Raw genomic sequence first — 25,892 nt, forward strand, 5'->3', positions numbered from 1 at the left:
CTCGCGTCGCCTCTCCGCTATTGCCCAAACTTGAACATGGCCACTGATTCTTAATACATGTACATCACATATCATGATGTCGTAATGTAATGACTCCCCCTAAATGCCTTCGCAGCATCCCAAATGGCACCCTATTCCCTACATAGTGCACTACTTCTGACCACTGCCACTATGGGCCCTAGACAAAAAAGTGCACTATATAGGGAAAAGGATGCTATTTTGGATGCTCCCTGTGAATTTGACATTCTGATTCTACTATATTGCTTGTGGAATGCAAATCTATGTGTTTGGGCATTATGAGGTCTAGGGTTTGCTGCTCTCTGGAGATGCGGACATAAATACACTACAGTAGACACACATGCACTAATCAATGTTTTTATTCCATCTTTGAAAAACAATTTTCAGAATTGCTAGTTTAACAAAAAAGCCCAAATATAATGCAGGAGTCTTATGTTCAAGTTTGATAAAATAGCTGTAAAAACAGTATTTCGAACTCCAGACGTGCACGAGTGTAAAGTGATCATTTTTGCATTATACTGTATGTATTACTGTATCTCCTTCTGCATAGTTTCTGCGTAAAATCTGCAGTTTGTTCATTGTATACATCCTGACCCAACCACACAATCAATCCAACAGAGTCCAGTTAACAAAAAACTAAAATGGGGAAATGTTTTTATCCAAACCTTAATCTTATCCATCACTTATAAGAATACTACATTGGTCACCATGACAATCTATCCAATAGATTGATCGATATATACATAAAAACAGCGATACATCAATAGATTGTACACTCTGACTCACGCCTCATTTTGTTCTGATTGTTGGTTGGCATCTAAGAATCCATACAGTAAGTGAGCCAACTGAACACTGAAAATAAAGATTGCAGAAAGATCTCCATATTTTGTAAAGGCAAAAATATTTAAAATAGGAATAATTAATTTCCAGAACAAGAGAACACCGAAAGCTTTTTAGAGCTATATTTCTATCCATTATTTGTTTGTAATATTTTGAAAAATACTGTGACTTTGTATACATATGGCATTCGTATATAAAACAACAAAAATTACCAAGCACAAAGATTTCTCTTGATAAGTCACCAATACCTTTTTTTACAGATGGACTGTTTAGGACAAACTATTTCAAAGACATTTCTCTCCAGTTCTTTACATTCCTTCTTTCCATGACTTTGAGAAAATAATCTGTTGTATGAGTAAGATAGGCCTCTTACCTATTCCCCATTACTGACAATAAAGTGATGCATGTTTAAAGCAACAAGACTGGTTCTTTCAACTAGAAGAAAGAAAACTGAAGCAGAAAACGCTTTAATTGAAATTTGTGAATATTTGGTTCCCCCCTCCCCTCCAACCCACCCACCTCCCCGAAATAAGTGTTGAGCTTTGGTAATAACAAATGTCTATAACCCCACTTTACCTTTAGTGTTTCAGACATAACAATAAGACAGTCAGGTCATGCCCTGTACACCCTCCACCACATCCCAACACCAGAAGAGACAACTTAACGTCCTATACAACTGACAAATTAAGAGGATTCTTGTGCATCCCAATATAGTGCACTATTGTTGACCAGGGCCCATAGGGTTCTGGTCAAACGTAGTACTACTATATAGGGAATAGAGTGCCATTTGGGACGTAGCCAGAGATTAACATGCTTACAATTATCTAAAGAACAGAAACATGGAGTATGCCTAAAGGGATATATTTCTCTGACAGTATGGGGTCCACATCATCATAACACACGGCCCTTTCTTTGAATCCCAATGAAACAGCGGAGTAGGATTACTTGGTAAACGTTTTATGGATACTCAATTTCAGCCAAATACGTGAGACAGTGTAACAGTTATAAAATTGAAAAATTAAAAATGGGGATGGAGACCCTTCGTGCTTTATTCCAAAGCTTCTATTGCAGAAAGAAACCTTAGGCACTTCATAGTGTAATAGTATGAGAAGGCGCTTTATCTTGTGAATAAAACCACAAAACAAATCTCTTTGGGATGCAGTGACCAGTCTGGCTTGAGCATGTATGTGTTTGCTAAATTACAACTTGAGCAATAGAACATATCTTGCCAAATCAATCCAATTTATGTCACCACAAAACCGCTGCCACCCCCCAATGTGTACAACACCTGATATACGGCAGTGAGTGCCGTAGACCTTCTAGAACAACAGGCAATAACGCAAAGATAATTTATCAGACATACTTTTAAGTCTCAGTAATGTAGAAACATCTCACCAAAAATAGGATATATTTTAAAATAATAAAAACTGAGTGTCAATGACTTGGCAAAGTATGAAGAAAGGGCTATGGGTAGGGGGTAAACTAGTGTGCATTGTGTTCACTCTTAGCAGCCTATACTTATCACAAGTCCCCAAGCTACCCAAATAATATGGCACCCAGAAGGCTTGACACAAAAATTTGAATTATTTGAAAACAAGGCCTTTGTTTATCCACTATGGCATCCTTAGCAGACTAAATACCAGCAGAGAACCACTCCAAATTTGCAACACTGTCTAAATCAGTCTGTTCATTTGAAGGGCTTTTTTTTTTGTATTTTATTTTATTTTAGAGTGCGCTAAAAGTTGAGGTGAATCAGCTCAAGTATACTGTACCTGATGCATCTCAGGGTGAATCAGCATAGAGGCAGGGTTTGTTACACCACTGCATTTACACGATGGGTGTGACCCCTTGGATTGTAATGGTCCCTATTGGCTGAGGATGAGGTCATCTTCAGCAAATGAGAATGGAGGATTTCATCTAACTACAACATACAGAGGCTGTTAATGTATGGCTGTTCTTCCTCAACATCCCTGACATTACAAAAGTCATCTGCACTTCTAACCAACATATCGAACATTTAAAAGACATCTTTAAAAATGTATAGAAAAACGTAACGATTGAAAAAGAACCACCATTTTCTACAAGGAACAAAGCTTTTTTTCCTTCTTTAAAAACCCAACAAAAACAGATGTAATTCTTTTTTTCTTATACAGAAGGCACAAAGATGGAGATCCCTTGCTCCCCATGTAAGGTCTGGTCAAATTAGGTCTTGTCATATCATCTTATGTACTGTCATGTCTAGTTATGTCATGCTGGCCTTGGATCAGAAAGACCAACTGTTCAACTTCCAAAAATAATTTCCTGAAGGAATCAATCCATTCAGGAGAGAGAAGTCCTTAAAAAACAGCCTTTATACAGGCCGTTGTACTAAGAAATTGAAATTAAATCACTGTATGTGGATTTTGTAGTTTCCTTGCAATGCTTTAGAGTCCCCAGTCAAAGTGTTTGTACTGAGATTATTGGCGAAGCAGAGAGGTGATGTGCAGAGTCCATTGTTTTGTGTCGCAATTAATGCTTTAAAATCAAAGTCTCGTTTTTGGAGAAACAAAGACCTGGCCAGTCAGTTTGAATGATTGGAGTACTAGTATGTGTTTGAGTTCTGATTTTAAAATGAGAAAAGAGTGAGCCACTTTGCATTGTGTTTGTTGGATTGTTTCCAGAACAGCAGCTTTGCAGCACCAGCTAACATACTGAGAAGGAGGAGGACAGTAGGAGCGGTGGACAGCCGTCCAGACACACAGTTCAGGGGCCAAACATTAAACACACCGCCGAGTGTGTCTAGGATACTAACACCGCACACAGAGTGTGTGTATGTAAGTAAAGTTTTGGCTTTTTCCGTCGGTTGATGGGTGTGGTCTGGCTGAGGGGGGAGGTTCTAGCTTGTCAGAGGGGGCGTGTCGTGTCAGGGGGCTCGTAGCTGCTGCAGTTTGGCATAGATGTCGTCCGCCTCACTCAGCTCCTCAAAGACGGGTAGGAGGCTCAGCAGCTCAGTGTCCTCCAGGTCGTCAAACCAGGACACCACAGGCACCTGAGGGGACACACAATCAGATTAAAACATGTACATTTTAGAGAAGGCTATTAATGAAGGAAAGACCCTTTCCTGTCACTCTGCAGTTGGGAAACGTTGATTTCCAGTTTAGACAAAACACACATTCAGAAAATAAAATTGCATCATCAAATAGCTTAAAATAGGAAGATCACCTCAGTGATTCCACATTGGGACAGGCCAGTTAGGCCTTTGGTGATGCAGTAAAGCTCAGAGAAAGATTGGGCTAGGCAGCAGCACTCACAGCATTCTCAGGATGGAAGATGTAGGAGGCGGGGGAGTTGTCCAGGATGAGGGTCTTGTTGAGCTGGCGGCCAAGGCGGCTCAGGTCCTTGACGTAGCAGCCCTGGTGGAACACGCAGGACTCCCGAAAGAGACGTGTCCCGAACACACCACACTGATCCAGCAGGTCTGTCACTGGGTCTGCATACTGCAGGGGAGACAGGGGGAAGAGATACAGATAGAAACAGAAAGAGAGGGCCAGGCACGGATGTAGGACAGAGTAGTACGTAAGGGGAGAGTGGTATGTTGGGTGGTACAGATGCGTGAACATTGCTGGAATTGCTACTTTTACAACAGGTATATCTCATCACCACCAGGGGGAGCAAATTGAATAAGTACCAGTTAATTTTCTAAATCAACACTAAAAGCAATGTTACCTTTGCGAGACTTGCAGTGAAGAGAACACACTCAAACAGCTCTCCCATCCTCTGGAGGAACTGGTCTACATGTGGCCTCTTCAGGACGTAAACCTGGGACACATCACAGCATGGCTATAAGTATCTGGCTAGGGGAATCAAGTACAGCTATCTAGCAGCGACCATCTATGAACACTAGTCTTTGGACTAACTGACTGGAGCACCTACACACACACACACAAACACACACACACACACAACCCCAGTCCCTAGGGACCACAGTATCTATTGATCTGCAATCTGATCAAAGTTATTTACTGGCTAGTGGCTACAGTCTACTCACCTGGCTTAACAAGGCTAATGTTTTGGCTAATTGAAAAGGCAACAGTGGGGGGGAAAAAACAGAAAATAATAGAACTTGAATATTACAAAAATAACTGAACATGAAGGTTAAAATAAGGGTTAAAAATTAGGCCTGCCTCCCGGTTTGGTCTGCCTGTTCTTTCCTACTCATTCCGTCTGTGGGTCAGGGAAAGCGTTCAAGCGTCTGTATGTGTTGTCGTCCAAGAGGGCCATGTTGGAAGTGGTCAGCCGCCTCCTGAAACAAGTAATCGAGAATAGGCCATGCTGGCGGGAACCAGCCTATCCTGGATTACTTGAACCAGGCTGAGGCCAGAGAGCTGTGGCCAGTGTCCCAGGATGAGGAGGCCGGAGTGGGGTGAGGGAGGCCTCGCTGGCCCTTGGCTTAACTGTACTATACAGCTTTAAAATATGTACAATTGATACATATCTATGACTTCTACAATAACTACTAAGTATATCCATTTTGACTAGGGAAGAAAACACATTTATACAACAAATGTTCCATTTAAACATTACTTTTGATTTCATGTAGCAGTATGAAAATGTATGCACTCACTAACTGTAAGTCGCTCTGGATAAGAGCGTCTGCTAAATGACGTAAATGTAAATGCAGTAGTGCTACTCCAATGGGCTGCAATAGCTAAACATAACCACAGGGAGGCTGACTATTTGGCATTCACACACACACAACCTACAGTATGTGGACACCTGCTCATCGAACATCTCATTCCAAAATCATGGGCATTAATATGGAGTTGGTACCCCTTTTGCTGCTATACCAGCCTCCACTCTTCTGGGAAGGCTTTCCACTAGATGTTGGAACATTGCTGCGGGGACGTGCTTCCATTCAGCCACAAGAGCATTAGTGAGGTCGAGCACTGATGTTGGGCGATTAGGCCTGGCTCGTAGTCAGAATTCCAATTAATCCCAAAGGTGTTCGATGGGATTGAGGTCAGGGCTCTGTGCAGGCCAGTCAAGTTCTTCCACATCGATCTCGACAAACCATTTCTGTATGGACCCCTCTTTGTGCACGGGGGAAATTGTCATGCTGAAACAGGAAAGGGCCTTCCCCAAACTGTTGCCACAAAGTTGGAAGCACAGAATCATCTAGAATGTCATTGTATGCTGTAGCGATGAGATTTCCCTTCACTGGAACTAAGGGGCCTAGCACAAACCATGAAAAACAGCCACAGACCATTATTCCTCCACCACCAAACTTTACAGTTGGCACTATGCATTGGGGCAGGTAGCGTCCTCCTGGCATCTGCCAAACCCAGATTCGTACATCGGACTGCCAGATGGTGAAACGTGATTCATCACTCAAGAGAACGCGTTTCCATTGCTCCAGAGTCCAATGGCGGCAAGCTTTACACCACTCCAGCCGACGCTTGGCATTGCGCATGGTGATCTTAGGCTTGTGTGCGGCTGCTCGGCCATGGAAACCCATTTCATGAAGCTCCCGACAAACAGTGCTTGTGCTGACGTTGCTCCAGAGGATGTTGCAACCGAGGACAGACGATATTTACGCGCAACAGCACTCGGCGGTCCAGTTCTGTGAGCTTGTGTGGCCTACCACTTTGCGGCTGAGCCATTGTTGCTCCTAGACTATTCTACTTCGGAATAACATTTGACTGGGGCAGCTCAAGCAGGGCAGACATTTTACTGACTGACTTGTTGGAAAGGTGGCATCCTATGACAGTGCCACGTTGAAAGTCACTGAGCTCTTCAGTAATTCTACTGCCAATGTTTGTCTATGGATGGCTGTGTGCTCGATTTGATACACCTGTCAGCAACGGGTGTGGCTGAAATAGCCAAATCCACTCATTTGAAGGGGTGTCCACATACTTCTGTATATATTGTGTGTGTGTGTATACACATTATATACTTTACAAAAATATAAAACGCAACATGCAACAATTTTACTGAGTTACAGTTCATATAACGAAATCAGTCAATTGAAATAAATTCATCAGGCCCTAATCTATAGCCAGGGGCGCTGCCATAGACCCACCCACTGGGGAACGAGGCCCAGCCAATCAGAATTAGTTTTTCCCCACAAAAGGGCTTTATTACAGACAGAAATACTCCTCAGTTTCATCAGCTGTCCAAGTGGCTGGTCTCAGATGATCCCGCAGGGGAAGAATCCAGATGTGGAGGTCCTGGGCTGGCGTGGTTACTTAGTATGCAAAGCTGTCATCAAGGCAAAGGATGGCTATTTGGATTTGTTTAACACTTTTTTGGTTACTACATGAATCCATTTGTGTTATTTCATAGTTTTGATGTCTTCACTATTATTCTACAATGTAGAAAATAGTAAAAATAAAGAAAAACCCTTGAATGAGTAGGTGTGTCCAAACTTTTGACTGGTAGTGTATATATCCACACACATACATGTACGTTGATCTAAATGCCATTGTCAGTTACCTGGTGTGTTGTTCCTTCAATCTCCACAGGTACAATGAAGTCAGCATTACTGACGGGCTACAGAATGAGGAGAAGACGACCATTTACCATCACAGTTTTCAGATAAAATATAATCAGTTGCAGTGACACGCAAAAGACAGACGTATACATTAACTAAAAAAGTTTGATATTCTGATTAGGAGATTAATCTAAAAGCATATCAAAGTTTTAAATGAGCAAAAAACTAACCCTCCCACTCCCCAACAAAAGCAAACCAAATCATGCCTTGTTATGAGAAACATGTTAACTATGGGGGACGTGGACAACAGTGGTTTGTCTGCCAGTGACCATTGATTTGTTGATTGAATATGTTTACAGCATCAGCAGCTCCCGTCTCACAGCCAGTGTAAAGAGCTACCTGATCCAGCTAACAGCTGTCCATTACCACCTACGACACAGTCTAATAGTGGGATCTTGAAGTCAGACGGGACACAAAGAAAGAGGACTAGCCGATCAAACGATTACAGCTTGTTGTTGCAAACAGGTTAAGTAAGAGCTATGGATCATGCTATTATGTATGATCAACTGCCATGGCCTGCACAGGATCAAAACAAGATGTCTCCTAATTCTGGATATGTGGTGAGATAATAGGTCAAACTATGTTTTCCAATAGCACTGTTTCTTATTACCTGTGTGTATGTGTATTACCTTGAAGGAGCTGTGCACCAGTGTCTCATCCAGGTCAATGACCACACAGATCTTGCCCTCATCCTGGGGGGTTACCTCGGGCAGTAGACTGGTCCCTGGGACCTGAGCGGAACAGGGGAAGAGTAGGAAGAGAGAAGTAGAGGATAAAGGAGTAGTAGAGGAGGAGGAGTAGAGGAGGGTAGAAGATTAGAGGATGATTAGAGGAGGGTAGAGGAGTAGAGGATGATTAGAGGAGGGTAGAGGAGTAGAGGATGATTAAAATGTTAGAAGAGTAGAGGATTAGAGGGTAGAAGAGTAGTGGATTAGAGGGTAGAAGAGTAGAGGATTAGAGGGTAGAAGAGTAGAGGATTAGAGGGTAGAAGAGTAGAGGATTAGAGGGTAGAAGAGTAGAGGATTAGAGGGTAGAAGAGTAGAGGATTAGAGGGTAGAAAAGCATAGGAGGATAGAAGATTAGAGGATGATTAGAGGAGGAGTAGAGGAGAAGAGGAGGGTAGAGGGTAGAGGATAGAAGCAGGGTATAGGTGGGAAGGTCAAAACGGAACCACATAACTAAACCTGCACCACTACGTTACTCACATCCTCCTCTCTCTTCTCCTGTTATCACATTACAGCGCACCAGTCTTGTAAGAATCGCATTGGTTATTAGAATCACATCGGTCCCAGTAAAGTACATTGTAAATACAGTTTAGAAATACTTCTGTCCCACCGTTTAAAACCTCTAAGTGGTTGATTCTTATATTCAGAGTGCACTGTAGTAACGCATTTGTCCATCAGGTGACCTTTCCCCTACAAGTTAAATGAAAGATGACACACCCCAATCTTAAAGCTGCAATAAGTAACTTTTTGGGCGACCCAATCAAATTCACATAGAAATGTCAGTTAAGGCTGTCATTCTCATTGAAAGCATGTCTAAGAAGCGATCTGTTCTATGTGCGCTATTTCTATGCTTCCCTTAAGTTTCGTTATTGCGTCTTTTACTTTCGGTTTTGTACATCAGCTTCAAACAGCTGAAAATACAATATTATTGGTTATGGAAAATATATTTCACAGCGGTTTAGATGGTACAATGTTTCTCTACACAATGACTGCTTGTTTTGTCACAAACTGAAATGTGGCAAACTATTCAAATTTTATCAACCAGGAAATGGCAGCGTGATTTCTGCATATTGCACCTTCAATTAAATATTCCAGAGGGAATCTATCATCTATTGACCTGGAACCTCTGGTGCGATTCTATACAGGAATCACATTTCTCCAGCTAGGAAAACCTTTTAGTTTGAGAATGAAGGGTTCAATGTGAGTTCCAGAATAATAACCCATCTACAGTAACAAAAGGGGACTTCTTGATATGTTAATGTATTTGGTCCTAGCGTATATAATTCGTCCATACACATTACAATTTCAGACACGTATCCTGTTGCACAATGCACACCGTCCCGTAAAAGTGAATTCATTTCCTTTTCCACCCCAAATAGAATAGCTTAACTGTTTAACATGGATCAATGGATAATGGATCAAAACACAGAATTATCAGTTATAATATATAGCATCATACCAAAAGTAACAGTTTAATCCAAGCCCATTCAGTCTAGTCTCTACTCCAACAAAAACCACAGTGATATTGTCCTTTACGTACTTGATGTAACTGGTAGCGAAGGTTCTGAAGTAGATCAAGCTAAACAGAGAGATGAAAAGACAGTTAAAGGGACATTTCACAATTTCTCTACTTCATATTAATCATCTCCAGCACCACCACATGTGCAAATGGCATGTTTCTATATTTTGTAGTAAGAAAGAATGGAAGATAAGTGTTTCCAATGACAACAACCAATTAGTAGGCAATGCCTACTCATAATTGGTTAAAATCACAGAAGATGTCATTGGAAACAATTCTCTTCCTCTCTCTTTTTTTACTACAAAACGTACAATTTTCACATTTGATGTTGGGGTGGTGCTGGAGATGATGGATATGCATTAACAATACCGAACAAAAATATTAACGCAACATGCAACAATTTCAAAGATTTTACTGTTACAGTTCATATAAGGAAATCAGTCCCATGGGTGACATGTCTGGTGAGTATGCAGGCCATGGAAGAACTGGGACATTTTCAGCTTCCAGGAATTGTGTACAGAATTATCATGCTGAAACATGAGGTGATGTCGGCAGATGAATGGCACGACAATGGGCCTCAGGATCTCGTCACAGTATCTCTGTGCATTCAAATTGCAATCGATAAAATGCAATTGTGTTCATTGTCTGTAGCTTATGCCTGCCCATACCATAACCCCACCGCCACCATGGGGCACTCTGTTCAGAACGTTGACATCAGCAAACCACTCGCCCACACGACGCCATATACGTGGTCTGTGGTTGTGAGACCGGTTGGACATACTGCCAAATTCTCTAAAACGACATTGGTGGCTGCTTATGGTAGAGAAATGAACATTACAAATTCTATGGCAACAGCTCTGGTGGACATTCCTGCAGTCAACATGCCAATTGCACGCTCCCTCAAAACTTGAGACATCTGTGGCATTCTGTTGTGTGACAAAACCGAACATTTTAGAGTGGCCTTTTATTGTCACCAGCAAAAGGTGCACCTATGTAATGATCATGCTGTTAAATCAGCTTATTGATATGCCACACCTGTCAGGTGGATGGATTACCATGGCAAAGAAGAAATGCTCACTAACAGGGATGTAAACAAATTTGTGCCCAATTTGAGAGAAATAAGCTTTTTGTGCGTATGGAAAATGTCTGGGATCTTTTATTTCAGCTCATGAAACATGGGACTGTGAAGGAACATTTTATGTTCGTGCTTTTCTAATAACGACAGGACCAACACTTTACATGCTGCGTTTATATTTTTGTTCAGTGTAGGTTCTAGAGTCAACTCCCACTCATCCATCCCAAACCCACCAACAGGGCTCAACACAAACATCTATTCTAGACCTATATCCATGACCGTTCTGAACTGTGCCTAGTAGGAGAACACAAACAAGCACTAGGCTACATGGTCTTTCATTGGCTTGAGGATAGGCCTAATAGTGGGAGAAAACTAGCCTAATATCGGCAGCCAAAATATTTTACTCAGTCTAAACGTGCTGCCGCCTACAAGGTGCTTATCTTATTCTAAACCTAGCCATGCTCTCTCTGAACACTTTGGACATAAGAACAGTGAGGTCCACACAGTCATGTTAACCTATGTGATAAAGTAAAACATAACATAGCTTGGTGTGGGTTTTTTCTTTATTGATGATTAATGTTTTTGGTAAATGGTTGAAGCATCATCAGTCGAAGGGGACGATTAGTTAACACAGGGCTGAGTTTGACCTTTTAGCCTAAGTCTGAACAGCTCACATTCACCAACATGCTTACTAAAACAGTGTCATCAATATACTGTAGTTCTAATAAAATTATTACAGGGCAGATCTGTGAAGTGTGGTGGTAAACCTGCCTTTCAACTACGAGAAAACGCTTGCATTTGAATCATTTAATTGTCTTTATCGCCACCCTCTATCTTGGCCCAATTAAATCCATAAGACTGAACTGCGGTTGAGTAAATTCTTGTGATGTTCGTGAGCAGTCGAACATCTTAACATGGTGTGGGGACATGAGTAATTAAGCCAAGTGGAACTGTAATTCAGAGAGTCACAGATATTAATCTGCAGGGTAATAAAGACATGGGACGCGTCCCAAATGGCACCCTATTCTCGATATAGTGCACTACTTTTGACTAGAGCCCTATGGGCCCTGGTCTAAAGTAGTGCACTATATCGACAATTTGCTGCCATTTGGGACGCAGGCATGCTTACCCACTTACCCAAATACGAGTGTTGTACCGTATAAAATCAGGCCAGCTCTACTCTAGTTGGTTAATTACATTAATAGAGCCATCGTGATTCAGAGTCATATTAGGCCCCAATAGCCATCTGATCTTGTAATTACATGGTGCATCTAGAGTACTGAACAACGTGAGTGCAGATTTAAGAAGACAGCAGCACACTGAATCTGAAGCGATAAGAATGTAGAGGATGAAGTTCAATTTATCGGTCAGGGAGAAGTTATAAAATCTCCATCCAGCCTTTATTCTCCATTTACTCCGATTTATCTAACATGACTTACCTCAAAATCAAAACTATTAATGGGACATTAAGACCAATTCTGATGTAAAATTACATCATTACTAGCCACAGCCTCTTGGACAGAAGTTGGTCTACTACACTAATGCTTTCTATAAAGTACTCAGTGTACTCAGCCAGCCTAACTTTTATGAAGTCTGTCCTGTATTAGGAGCTGTCTAGGTTGAAGATAAAAAGGTTAAGATAACGTAATAATTCCATGCAGAAGCATTCGAAAATAAACAATTTTATTGGACCAGCGCTGGAGGAAAATAAAATCTATACATATACTGTACCAGTCAAAGGCTTGACAAACCTACTAATTCCAGGGTTTTTCTTTGTTTTTACTATTTTCTACATTGTAGAATAATAGTGAAGACATCAAAACTATGAAATAACACATATGGAATCATGTAGTAACCAAAAAAGTGTTCAAAGTAGCCACCCGTTGCTTTTTATTTTATTTTTTAGTCATTTAGCAGACGCTCTTATCCAGAGCGACTTACAGGAGCAATTAGGGTTAAGTGCCTTGTTTAAGGGCACAGACAGATTTTTGACCTAGTCGGCTCTGGGATTAGAACCAGCGACCTTTCGGTTACTGGCACAACGCTCTTACCCACTAAGCTATCTGCCGCCCTTGATGACAGCTTTTCACACGCATTCTCTCAACCAGCTTCATGAGGTAGTCACCTGGAATGCATTTCAATTAACAGGGGTGCCTCCTTAAAAGTACATTTGTGGAATTTCTTTCCTTCTTAATGCGTTTGAGCCAATCAGTTGTGTTGTGACAAGGTAGGGGTGGTATACAGAAAATAGCCCTATTTGGTAAAAGACCAAGTCCATATTATGGCAGGAACAGCTCAAATAAGCAAAGAGAAACAACAGTCCATCATTACTTTAAGACATTAAGGTCAGTCAATCTGGAAAATTTCAAGAACTTTGAAAGTTTCTTCAAGTGCAGTCAGAAAAACCATCAAGCGCTATGATGAAACTGGATTTTCTTTTTGTAATTTAGCAGACGCTCTTATCCAGACTGGCAGTCTTCATTAAATAGTACCCGCAAAACACCAGTCTCAATGTCAACAGTGAAGAGGCGACTCCAGGATGCTGATCTTCTAGGCAGAGTTGCAAAGAAAAAGCCATATCTCAGACTGCCCATCTTAATATTTTATTTTTATTGGCCAGTCTGAGATATGGCTTTTTCTTTGCAACTCTGCCTAGAAGATCAGCATCCCGGAGTCGCCTCTTCACTGTTGACGTTGAGACTGGTGTTTTGCGGGTACTTTTTAATGAAGACTGCCAGTTGAGGACCTGTGAGGCATCTGTTTAACTTTTTAATGGGTATAGTATTGCTTACTAGGTGTTGTCCAATGAATTATGTAACCATTCCCTCTTCTAATCAGGGTTGTTTGGAAAAATCTGTTCAAAAGAGGACATTGTATTATCATATTCTTGTACTCCCTGACGAAGGCCATGTAGCTGAAACACGTCGGAGAAAACATGCCATACAAATAAAGGCATTTTCATTAATTATATGAAGAGTGCCTTGGTCCTCTTTTCTTTTTTATAGCCTACCTACCATTGACTATCAGCACGTCACCCACCACTTTGCAATGTGAGCTTGAGGCAGAATAATTGTTTGAAACCTGAATGTTTTACTTTATTTCAAATAATGAGGCATGTCTTACCTTGCTTCAAAGTAGCCTTGTGAAAACCATCTGTAGAAACGTGGATGGAAATTATTTTATAAGACTTCCTCATTTCTCTCCTGTTCTATTGGTTTTCATGACAACTTTATTTAATTGTCCAGAAGCCAAAGGCACAATCCTAGTCATATTAGCAACCCATCATATTTGTTGCTATTAGATTCCCCCTCTTTCTAAATTTCGAACAGAGATTATAATCTGTCACAACTGCTCGTCAATAATAGGCTATAGCCTTTTGAACTGTAATACGATAGGCTTGCTATTGTTGCATGTTTCCATTAAGCTCTTAATGAAAAATGTTTGGTCCTTGTATGCATGCATAGTATCAGAGAGGAAGAGGCAAAACGAGATATTCCACATTCGCCAAAATCTGTCCAAAATAAGCTCAATACGTTTCTATGGGCTTATTTTGTGCCTAAGCTTGTCGCCTGCCTTCCCGCCTTGGCCCAACTCCCTTTGTTAGAGCGGAAACATAAGCATCTCGTCATTATATACAGATGTCTAATAGTATTTTCTGTTGGTCATGTCATTTTACTGTTTAGAAAAAATGTAACAGTTTGTTGACCGGTTATTGAGGGTCTGACCAAAATGTTGTGACCAAAATGTGCAACCCTAGTATTATATTTTTGTTCAGTGTATATTACTATATAAAAAGAAAGTTTGCCATCAAAGTGGAAAATAAACACAATCATAGTAAATTACAGCTAACTACTCAGCAAACGCATAGCATTACTGTTTTACTGTCATTCTATTAATTTAAAAGTTTTTCTAATTATCTACAGCCACTTTACTACTTGATTTCCCCATTTCTAGTCACGTTTTCAATGCTAATCCTATAGAATCAGCAACAGTGCTGGTCCAATTTATTTTCTAACGCTGCCGCATGGAATTAATACGTTATCTTAACCTGTATTTTTTCGACCTATGCAGCTGTGGACCACTGGAGTGGCTGGCTGACTGGCGGTTGTGTTTGTTACCTTGTCGATCGTCCCATTGTCCTCAGGAGGGAGTAGGGTATCCTGGGCAGGGGGTGTAGGCTGAGGGGCATCCTGTGCTCGGAGGCAACAGAAGAGCGCTTTGAAGATATTCCGACTCCGAGGCTTCTTTGGGGAAGATTTGTTCAGCTGGCCTAGGGAGAGAAGGAACAAAATAATATCAACAAATGGACAAATGTGTAAATAAACTCATGGCAGGTGAAACCCCATATGGGCCACCCCACACCTAGACTAATAAGAGATAGTGTTTTTATATGAGATTAAAGGACAAAAATGTCATCCCTTACAACCTCCCCTTTACCCCTAAACAGACTTCTCTGGGACTACTTTCATTTGCACTTGTGAGTCTTCCAGTCAATCTCAATCAGTAACAAACACCCACAACAAGTAGGCCTACAATAACTGACACACCTAATTGGCACAAACCCTTTATAATGTCACCCTCTCTAATAACCAGTATAACATTAGGGCTGGTTTCCTAGACACAGATTGATCCTAGTCCTGGACTAAAAAGTTATTTAAAAATTGAGATTCTCCATTGAGCATGTTTCTTAGTCCAGGACTACGACGAACATGTGTCCGGGAAACCGCCCTGGCCATAATGTGCCGTCCATATCCCTCTATAGAGGAGAATCCTGTTTCCACTAGAATAGATCCATCAGGCCTCCCTTCGTGGTCTTTACCAGGGCTGATAGATCAGAGCAGGGAGGAAACTGATCCTGCTCTCTGTATGGGTCTATTTCTGCATAGCCACAGTTCACCGGGTCAGAGGGAAGAGAAGGGAGTCGGCTCCATTTACAAACTCAGGCATTGGATGCACGAGAGGAGGACATAAAAAGCCACTGCCTGACTCCCAAAAAGCACCCTATTGCCCATGTAGTGCACTATGGGCCCTGGTCAAAAGTAGAGCACTAAATAGGGGGCCATTTGGGATGCACTCACCGACTCAAGAGGCTACAATCAACAAACGCTGACAAACATATAAAGGTGCAATATGTAGAAATCGCGTCGCCATTTCCTGGTTGCTAAAATTCTAATAGTTTGCCTAATTTCAGTTTGTGACAAAAAAAGCTATGCATAGTGAAGAGAATAATTGTACCATCTAAACTGCTGTGAAATGTATTGTCAATAACTACAAATATTGTACTTTCAGCTGTTTGAAGTTGGTGTACAAAACTGAAAGTAAGTGGCTAAAACTAAACTGAACGGGAAGCATAGATATAGCGCACATAGAACAGATCTACTGCTTATTAGACTTGCTTTCAATGAGAATGACATCTATGTGAATTTGGTAAGGTCGCCCAAACAGTTACATATTGCAGCATTACTGACAGTAAATATATTTTATTAGACAAATGCCGACGTTGCTATTAATAGTGACTATACCAGGCGGTAGGGTTGGGCAGTATCCAGATTTTCATATCGTCATACCGTCCTTCTCCAATCCCAGGATTTACTGTATTATTAACAGCTTAGTACACAAGGGGGTGCAAAAAAAATAAAAATAAAAATACCATTGGGCGTCTATTACCAGAATGTTAACAAAATTAGCACAAATAATACAGAATCTCCATGGAGGCTGCTAGCTAAATATGCTAACGAGCGCAAACGAAAATAAACAAATTCCAAAGACAGGCAATCCCGCTCATAAAGTTATACATGTATAGGTAGGAGCTACCGAATGTCATTTTTTGTGAGTTTGGACATTTACAAGCGAATGTGAACGAGAGATTGTGCAAATGAAGAAAGTTTTAACACATTTTCTGAAGGAAGAACAGTAGTGTGTACACACTGTCTGTGTGTTGCGTCTGGGAGTTGTTAGGGCAACAGGCCTGCCTGCTCTGCTCCAGAAGATGGGGGAGGAGCAGATGAGCAGAGAGGAGAAAAAAAAGCGCAAGGAAATCAAGCAGCAGTGGCAGCTGTACAGATAACCCATCCACAGGGCTTTGATGTATCAAACATGGCCGAAAGCGAACAATATGATGCCCAGTCATCTTATAAATTCAGCCACTTCATTAAATAACTAGCAAGTTAAACTTAGGGGTCTCCCTAACTATCATTCTTTGTTTTTCACACAGGAAAACATATAAAACACGCTAAAGAAATATCTTGCTGCGTTTTGTAAACGCAGATCTAAAATACTTCTTATTGTAATTTCTGCTTGGCATCAAACTAATTTTGTGCTTCAGTTGCACTTCTCCACTCGCATGAGAATTCCCAAAGCATTCTAACAGCAAGCAGTGCCCTGACTGATGTGCAGTTACTTTTCTCTGGTTCTTTTCTCGTGACTACCAGACTACTTTTCTTCAGTAAAATGCAAGATTAACTTTAAGCAAAACATTAGGAAATGTAGCTGGCTACACTCTTTCTATGATAAACATTAGAAATATTATGGTCATGCATCGTTTTTGCAAAAAAGAACTTGCTTTTTCATTGTTAGCTTATTTACTTGTGTGGCTGCCAGCCAAATAGCGTTGCACTTTCATCTGATGACAATTAAGCTATTTTCTGCCGAATGTGTAGCGCTTTCTGTGAAGGAAAACTATAGTTGTATGTCCCTGATCACTCTATTGAAGCAAAAAAACACTTTCAATATATAACGCAACCCGTCACAAACTGTCGCTTTCTCCGGTTGTGCTATTTACAAACAAACACGTAACTGGCTCAACTGTTCTGGGAACTATGGTAAGCTTCATAATGTAAAATAACGTGACAGGTGAAATGAAGAACACGATCTGCTTCATCTCCTAACGTATTGCACAAGTTGACTGCAGGTATTTACTTAAAATAGCTACAAATATTAAAACATATTGAAAAACTTCAAATAAATAGTTTCACCGGTATTGACAAACCATCCCGTGGCTATTTCCAAATACCCCGGTATACGGTAGATACGGTATACCGCCCAAGCCTACCAGGCGGTGTCAGAGGAAGGCCCAAAACTGCCACAGACTGTTCTCTCTGCTACAGCATGGAAAGTGATACCAATGCACCAAGTCTGGAACCAACAGGACCCTGAACAGCTTCTATCCCCAAGACTTTTAAACAAGACTGCTAAATAGCTAATCAAATGGCTACCTGCATTGACCCTTTTTTGCACCAACTCTTACACCTCAACACACACATACACTTTCACCACATACATTGCTGCTACTGTCTATCTATCCTGTTGCCTAGTCACTTTACCCCTACCTACAGTACATGGCTACCTCAATTACCTCGTACCCCTGCACACTGACTCAGTACTGGTACTCCCTGTATATAGCCATGTTATTTTCTACTCTTTATTTTTATTCGTTATTCATTGTGTATTTATTCCTTGTCACTGTCACTTTAAAAAAGATATATTATCTTTAAAAAATAATATATATATATTTTTTTTTTATGCCATTATCCAAAGCGACTTACAGTCATGCGTGCATACATTTTTAAGTATGGGTGGTCCCGGGGATCGAACCCACTACCCCGGCGTTACAAGCGCCATGCTCTACCAATTGAGCTACAGACTCTGCATTGTTGGAAAAGGACCCGTAAGTAAGCATTTCACTTTTAGTCTACACCTGTGGTCTACGAAGCATTTGACAAATAACATTTTATTTTGAATGATTTGACTCTGCGCCAAAAACACGCTACAATTGAAGAAGCTGTTGGAGTACGCCAGCTCTCTGAGCACAGGTACTCCGGTTAGGAAGAGATAAAGAGATAAAGAGATAAATCCAATTGAATTACAAATTACTCAACATGCTCCCACCTGGATGAGGTGAACACGTGTACACACACTTTGATGTGAATGCCAAGCAGTTTGAGAATGGGCCTCTCACTTAGAGTTAAATGATTACTGAAGTCTCAACAGGCCAAATGGTTGGTGTGAATGTAAACACTGCGGGTGCGGTGTGGGGGAGGCAGTGGGGAGTCACAGCGAGGTGTTACTAGCCACTATCTTCATTGAAGACTACCATCTTGTTGCTTGCCCTCATTACGCACACCATATTTCTCTAAGTGGAACACTTAAGCACATGAAGCATGGAAACGTAGCCTAAACATATTAGATAGGCTATTATAAAATAGGATAGATCCACCTGAAACAGGAGCTAGTCGATTATAAACCCATGTCTGTGTAGTAGGCTTTAGCCTACATGTCACTCCCACTTCGGGATACAAACTCAGGTAATACTTTTGCCATCCTTTATTGTAACCATTTTCTGTTCTCTGCCCAGTTCAGGTTAAAGGTGCTACACCTAGAATTTCTCCCCCCCCCCCCCCCCCCCCCCCCCGCAAAGCTAGGTGGATTGCAACAGCACTAGGCTGCATTCAAAACAAATCTCCCCCTCTCCCGCATCCCATAACATTGCAGACTCACGCTTCAGCCTTTTACTTTCAGTTTTTGTCCACCAGCGTCTAACAGCTGTAAAAACTATATTTTCTGTTATTGAAAATATATTTCACAGTGATTTAAATGGTGCAATGATTCCCTACACTATTCAGTGCTTATTTTCTCACATTAGGCTAACTGAAATTGAGCGAACAGTGTAGAATTTCAGCAACCAGGAAATGACAGAGCAATTTCTATATTGGCGCTTGACCCCATTTCCACTAGATAACACAGACACCGGCGGGTAAGTAACACTGTGAAACACAATCATTCCACTATTACTGCAGATTTATTATGGACATTTTCTGAAATTACAATGCAAAAATAATTTTTTACTAATCCTATGTGTAGCACATTTTAAGGCCTGCTTCACACTCCGAGTCTGAGATCCCCCTCGTAATTTATATCATACTTTTGGACTCTAGATTGACACAGCAGGCCTAGCCTATCAGAAGATTTGGATTTCCCAACTAAACTCATCAACCCAGTTTTATCCAACATATTCTCAACTACAGGAATGAAGCAGCCGCAAAGTAGACTTCCTGTTCTACACTGGAACTGGGTTCAACTTCACAACTGAAACTCATCCTACTGTCACTGTACTGTCTATTCCCTACAGTGCACATGACTACTGACAACGCTATCATAAGCATGTTATGTTTCCAATCGTACGTTTTCATAACAGCCCGTCTAGCGTTTGAGAATGTTGAATGGATACTTTTACAGCCATGAGTGACATAAACCAAGCTTTCAAGTAGGGCTGGGCGATATATAGAATTAATTTGATTACTTAAAATGTATGTTTTAGCGCGATATTACAAATGCCTATATATGCAAGAATCAATTATACTTTTTCCATTTTTATGAGTGTTTATGTCCGCATGTTCTCATGTTGTCTTTTTGGTCTCGTCTCCTTTGCTCCATTCTGTGCTGTGTGCTTTCTCTCTGACAAGCGGTTTTAACTCGGTTTGGTCGAACAGAAAATCGGTCATATGGACACTGAAATACATTATTTTACTGTAATAGAGGAGTAGTTAACCTTTCTAACAATACCCTTTGTCTCAACTCCTCAAATTGCGTACAGAGCAGACTACTAAAACAGGAGTATCAAGGAACATTGTTTTTGGAAAATTCATGCTCAGGTTGTCTGTGTTCTATTAATGTGCAATAAGCATAAAACAATTATATGGAATTGGCAATTTGTTCGCATTCTGAGAAATAAGGTAGGCCACGTGATTTCAACATCTGAACAAAGTGGAGAGGCTAGCAGGTTGTTCAAAAAGTTGAAGACGGACAGAAGGGTGTGTTCACAACAATTCAACTGTTCTACCTTGTTAGCTAGCAAATAGATCCAAGTTGGCTAAACTTGAAATATAAAGATTAGCTGGCTACTCAATAGCATATGGGCTAGTGCTTGAGAGATTGTTTAGGAGACCTGTGTTAATTTTCTATAATGCCTGCTATAAAAAGTTAGTAAAGCAACTGTAAAGCTAAGAACGTTCAAATCTGAGGGGCAGCCCTTTTTGTGAAAACCGCGAAATCTGTGTTTATATTTGCTATTTGCGATGGGTATTGCTCAACCTAAAGTAAGATTGATGTAACATTGTATTGCCAAGAAGTATGGGAAAGTCCTAAGGCATGTTTCACGGTAGAGGTCTGTGCGGGACTGACTTCTTCATCCTGCTACTGCTGCACCTGCAGCTTTTCATACCGCACCCTCTGGCTTTCTGTCCAACTCCCACCCGCTACCTCAAGAACTGGTCCTGAACCCAAACGCAGTACCGCAATTTTATTTTAGGCGTATGTGACGCAGCTCACTTGCCAGGAATGGTAACAGCAATTTTGCGCCCTATAGGCAATATCAAAATGCGCAAAAATAACCTAGGAAATAGGTTAAATTCCCAGAGATTCTCACGTGGCCCATTATATTAGGCTATCAAATCAATATTTATTGAAAATGAAAAGGTGCAAAGCTCGCTCACCATGGTAGCCTGTGCGCGCGTTACACCTTTTCCTTTTAAATGATCCATTTTTTTTTTATTGCAACTCGACTAACGTTGGTTGAGCACCCTCCACCTTTTTCCATTATCAATATTTATTTACAGAAACTGTACTTAACTATAGTCTAATCATATTTAAGTTACTTTCCTTGGAAAGATAACTGCCACGTGATTCTCCGCCCATGCATAGGCATTAGGCAGTCTACTCTATTTCAATGAGACCACACATATACTAGGCACACTTGATCTCGCATGCCCAACTAGGAGAGGAGGCAGGCTACTGAACTTGAAGCAGCGAATTTTGAGTGTGTGAATAATGTGACAAAGATGTGTCTTTAATACAATAGGTAAGCTAACGCATACAAAGCAGAAAGACAACCGTTTCAAAATAATCTGCGGGACAAAAAAAAGATTTAGGCCCAAAGTTGTCTGATGACCCGCAGGATGCCCGCTCCCACCCACAGCATGAAAAATGACGACCGCGCCACAATTATCTGTTGGGACCCGCAGGTCCCGCGGGCATCCTGCGGGAATGCAGCCCTTTATTCATGTACATCTTTTGACTGACATAAGGTAAAACATTTTTCCTTCGCTTGTCATTGATATATTTTCAGAGACAAAAAAAACATAGCAGATTTCAAAGTAGAGCATCGTAACTACGTTTTGATGTATGGGTTGTCAAGGATTTGTCCAAATTCATGTGTCGCAACCCCCTTTCCATGACGAGTGGTAGCTTGCTAGCTGTGTGGGAGTGCCTGACGCCGTTAACTTAGGCAACGAGCCGGGCGAGAGGCTATTGTGCTAGCTGCGAATTTTGTGATTGATGGTTTTATTCTTTCAAGTAAAAACTACCAGAATTCAGTGGCTACAGCCCTACAATCGATAAAAACATAGCCATACTGAACAAAAATATAAACGCAACATGTAAAGTGTTGGTCCCATGTTTCATGAGCTGAAATAAAACATCTTAGAAATGTTCCATTTGCACAAAAAGATTACTTCTCTCAAATATTTTTGTACAAATTTGTTTACATCCCTTTTAGTGAACATTTCTCCTTTACCAAGATAATCCATCCACCTGACAGGTGTGGCATATCATGAAGCAGGTGCACCTTGTGCTGGGGACAATAAAAGGCCAATAAAATGTGCCGTGTTTTCACACAACCCAATGCCACAGATGTTTCAAGTTTTCAGGGAGCGTGCAGTTGGCATGCTGACTGCAGGAATGTCCACCAGAGCTGTTGCCAGAGAATTGAATGTTCATTTGAATGTTCATTTCTCTACGTCAGTATGTCCAACCGGCCTCACAACTGCAGACCACGTGTAACCAACGCCTGCTCAGGACCTCCACATCCGGCTTCTTCACATGCAGGATCGTCTGAGACCATCCACCCGGACAGCTGATGAAACTGTGGGTTTGCACACACAACCGAAGAATTTCTCCACAAACTGTCAGAAACTGTCTCAGGGAATCTCATCTGCGTGCTCACCAGGGTCTTGAACTGACTGCAGTTCGGAGTCGTAACCAACTTCAGTGGGCAAATGCTCACCTTCGATGGCCATTGGCACGCTGGAGAAGTGTGCTCTTCACAGATGAATCCCGGTTTCAACTGTACCGGGCAGATGTGTGGGCAAGCGGTTTGCTGATGTCAACGTTGTGAACAGAGTGCCCCGTGGTGGTGGGGTAATGATATGGCAGGCATAAGCTACGGACAAGAAACAATTGCATTTTATCGATGGCAATTTGAATGCACTGAGATACCGTGACGAGCTCCTGAGGCCCATTGTCGTGCCATTCATCCACCGCCATCACCTCATGTTTCAGCATGATAATGCACGGCCCCATGTCGCAAGGATCTGTACATCTGCTGTGTGAGTGTGTGGCGATGCAGAGAAGTGTATGTCTATGTTAGGCTGTGTATGTTGGTGGGGGTGCTGTGTGAGTATACTGTGTGGTGTGTGTATGCAGGTGGCACAGGGTTGGGTGTATTATTTGGCACTCTAGGCCTAATCAGTTGGGCTACTGAATAGAACATAACAGCCTAACAGTTACTAATTGGTAAAAAGTAACCCTTTTTGTTAATTATTACTTAATTACTTGGATGTACTCTGTTACCACCCCTGGTGTGCGTCTGCGCGCGCGTGCGGGCTGACACGGGCGGCAATTTACTCATCAATATATGTTAACAATATGACCACCTTACTTTAAGTGAATGGGCTTAACATGCTGTATTTTTCCAATTTAGTGCAAACTAATTACCATATTACGTTTCTAATTTGCATAAAATAGTATAAAAAGTTGTATTCCTATTTCATAAATTGTTACAAACTCAGTTTTGCATAAAGCATGAAGATTTGTTATTAATATGAAACCCTTAACTTAAATGATTAGTCTTCAATTACTGTAATAAAGCATTTTAATTTCATAAATGTTACTTTAATTTGGATCATCTCTGTGTTATATATCAGCACTGAAAATGTCAAAATAAATAACCACCCTATCTTGAGATATTGAACAAAACATGTTGAATTTAAGAATCCAGGTGATTAGGTGCCATTTTTGACAAGGGATTAACATTGACCTGTCCACGAACCTTTTCCAATAACTTGAAAATAAGACCTCAGCAATGGCAAATCCTATCCTCATAAAATAAAGTGTTATTTGTTATAAGAAGCTTCTCTATAACATGGAATACAAAGTATAACACAAGAGCCAAAGTTTCATTTTGTCCCCTAACACCCTGATAAAAGGAGCGTCTACTTTGACAGATATTTGCATGACAGTCCATATGAGTGAAGTACTGTAGTTACATCCATACCAAACAGAAAAGGATTTATACAAACTCATCTGACAAATTGCAAACAAAAGTATGCAATCTGTGACTGTCTGGACAAGTAAAATTATCAGACACATTCCAGACATTCCAGTACTTCCAACACTTGTCTGTTTCACCGTTTTTCAATGATACAAATATTTAAATCTATGGAATAACTGGCTGACAATATAGGCTAGAATCGATGGTTTGCATAATATTAGCCAACAAGACATTAGTTAGCGAGTAAATGTGTGGTTAAAACTAAAAGAACTGTATCCAGATGTTCCCTATCCCCGACTGATGTTTTCGTCTGCGCCGGGATAGCACTAACTAACTGACGCTACGTTCTATTATTTGACGCGCGCGCTGAATGTAAAATGGACACCCACACACTGGCAAACCTCAGTACAACCAGCAGTTGTGATATCTCCAGGCCATGACCCACATGTCCGAAACACATTTAGCAAGAACCTAAATAAAATGTTGTTCACATGACAAAACGAACTCAAACCTGTCCTTACATTAATGAATTAGACTGGCGTGTAGTTATTAGCATGCTATTAGCTCTAGCCTTGCGCGACAGTTGGCTAGCTAGCGTCCGAGTCAGCTTCAACAAACAAGATTATATTGATAAAGTGATCTCACTGCGCCAGTAACCCCGAGGTCTTACCTGTTTTGGACGGCAGTTGACTATCTTCTTTCTGCACTTGAGTGATAATAGAACTTTCCATCTAACAAATGCACAGCTCCTCAAAGTCCAATCCGTTCCCCCAATTCGCAGGTAGCTACTTTCAACATTCAGCTAGCTGGTTAGCAATAGCGCTTCCCAACCCGTTGGTATCCTAAAATATTTCGATAAAAACGTCTTCCTTGGTTTTTCTCGTAGCAATTGTAGCTACCTACCGCTATTTTTCCTAGTTCAAACTACCCAATTTGTCTCGTGCATTTAACACAAAGTGTATTATTGTAACGCTACGGTCCCCTCTGACAGCTAGCGAACACTAGACAAGACCTCGCTATTGCTCCAACATGGAGAATCCAGGATAAAAAAAGCAAAACAACCGAGAGGAAATGGCAGGGCCCGGTTTCAAGTTCCCCTTACTACTGATAAACAACCTTGACGACCATAATCCCCAATAAGAAAATGGAAAATATATTGAAATAATTGCTTATCTTGGTCCAAAGTAAGAATGTGTATGTCTGATTAATAATGGATTGTTTTCGTTTATCGAACGCTTTGTTTTTACTCTTCTGAGGATTTCGGGGGCGCCTTGAAACCGCTCGTCGTCGCGGATTGGATCTCGTAGAAGTGGGAGTACCACAGGCATTCTTCTCAACTCACTCGGTCCTGAGCGCATTCCTGTGTGGTTAGTGCTATGTAGTTTATTTGGAACGTCCCTACTCTAAATCAACCCGTAACCTTAACCATTTTAAATTCAATTTCAATTCAATTTTGGACGTCCCAAGGATTCCGTATAGCACCGATATTTCCTGTGTTCGCTCATAGCCTAATCAAATATATATATATTTTTTAAACATTTTTAGTCATTTTAGCAGACGCTCTTATCCAGAGCGACTTACAGTTAGTGAGTGCATACATTATATATTTTTATTTTTTTCATACTGGCCCCCCGTGGGAATCGAACCCACAACCCTGGCGTTGCAAACGCCATGCTCTACAAACATCCCAAATATACTGTATTATCGATAATATAGCATGCGAAACTTGTTTCAAATCCCTTAGGCTAAACGTATTTAGACTAGTTTAATTGCATATTTCCATGCTGAATATTATTCCAAATGTAATTTTTTTCTTAATTTTACAGTAAATGTATGTAAACTCAGCAAAAAAAGAAACTGTC

The 25,892-nt window shown here is 41.0% G+C and overlaps 1 protein-coding gene across 1 annotated transcript; it reads right to left on the minus strand.

Moving 5' to 3' along the window:
• Positions 1–1,794: 1,794 nt before the first annotated feature.
• LOC311133468 (carboxy-terminal domain RNA polymerase II polypeptide A small phosphatase 2-like) lies at positions 1,795–25,283 on the minus strand. Its single transcript, XM_084166947.1, has 8 exons — positions 24,701–25,283; positions 14,825–14,976; positions 9,653–9,691; positions 8,017–8,118; positions 7,330–7,386; positions 4,564–4,656; positions 4,149–4,334; positions 1,795–3,886 (listed from the first exon to the last, which is right to left on the minus strand). The coding sequence occupies exons 1-8, from the start codon at positions 24,759–24,761 to the stop codon at positions 3,761–3,763; spliced, it is 816 nt and encodes a 271-aa protein (XP_084023073.1). The 5' UTR covers positions 24,762–25,283; the 3' UTR covers positions 1,795–3,760.
• Between the last annotated feature and the right edge of the window lie 609 nt (positions 25,284–25,892).

The sequence above is a fragment of the Coregonus lavaretus genome, assembly GCF_964263955.1.
Source record: "Coregonus lavaretus genome assembly, chromosome: 8".
Classification (NCBI taxonomy): domain Eukaryota; kingdom Metazoa; phylum Chordata; class Actinopteri; order Salmoniformes; family Salmonidae; genus Coregonus; species Coregonus lavaretus.

What these genes read in the sequence shown, in the direction of transcription:
- LOC311133468 (XM_084166947.1), bottom strand. Translation starts at nt 24,761, where the DNA reads ATGGAAAGTTCTATTATCACTCAAGTGCAGAAAGAAGATAGTCAACTG. An exon ending in TCAACTGCCGTCCAAAACAG is followed by an intron (nt 14,977 to 24,700) that starts GTAAGACCTCGG and finishes TTCTCTCCCTAG; the next exon opens with GCCAGCTGAACAAATCTTCC. An exon ending in TTGAAGGAACAACACACCAG is followed by an intron (nt 4,657 to 7,329) that starts GTAACTGACAAT and finishes GATGTGTCCCAG; the next exon opens with GTTTACGTCCTGAAGAGGCC.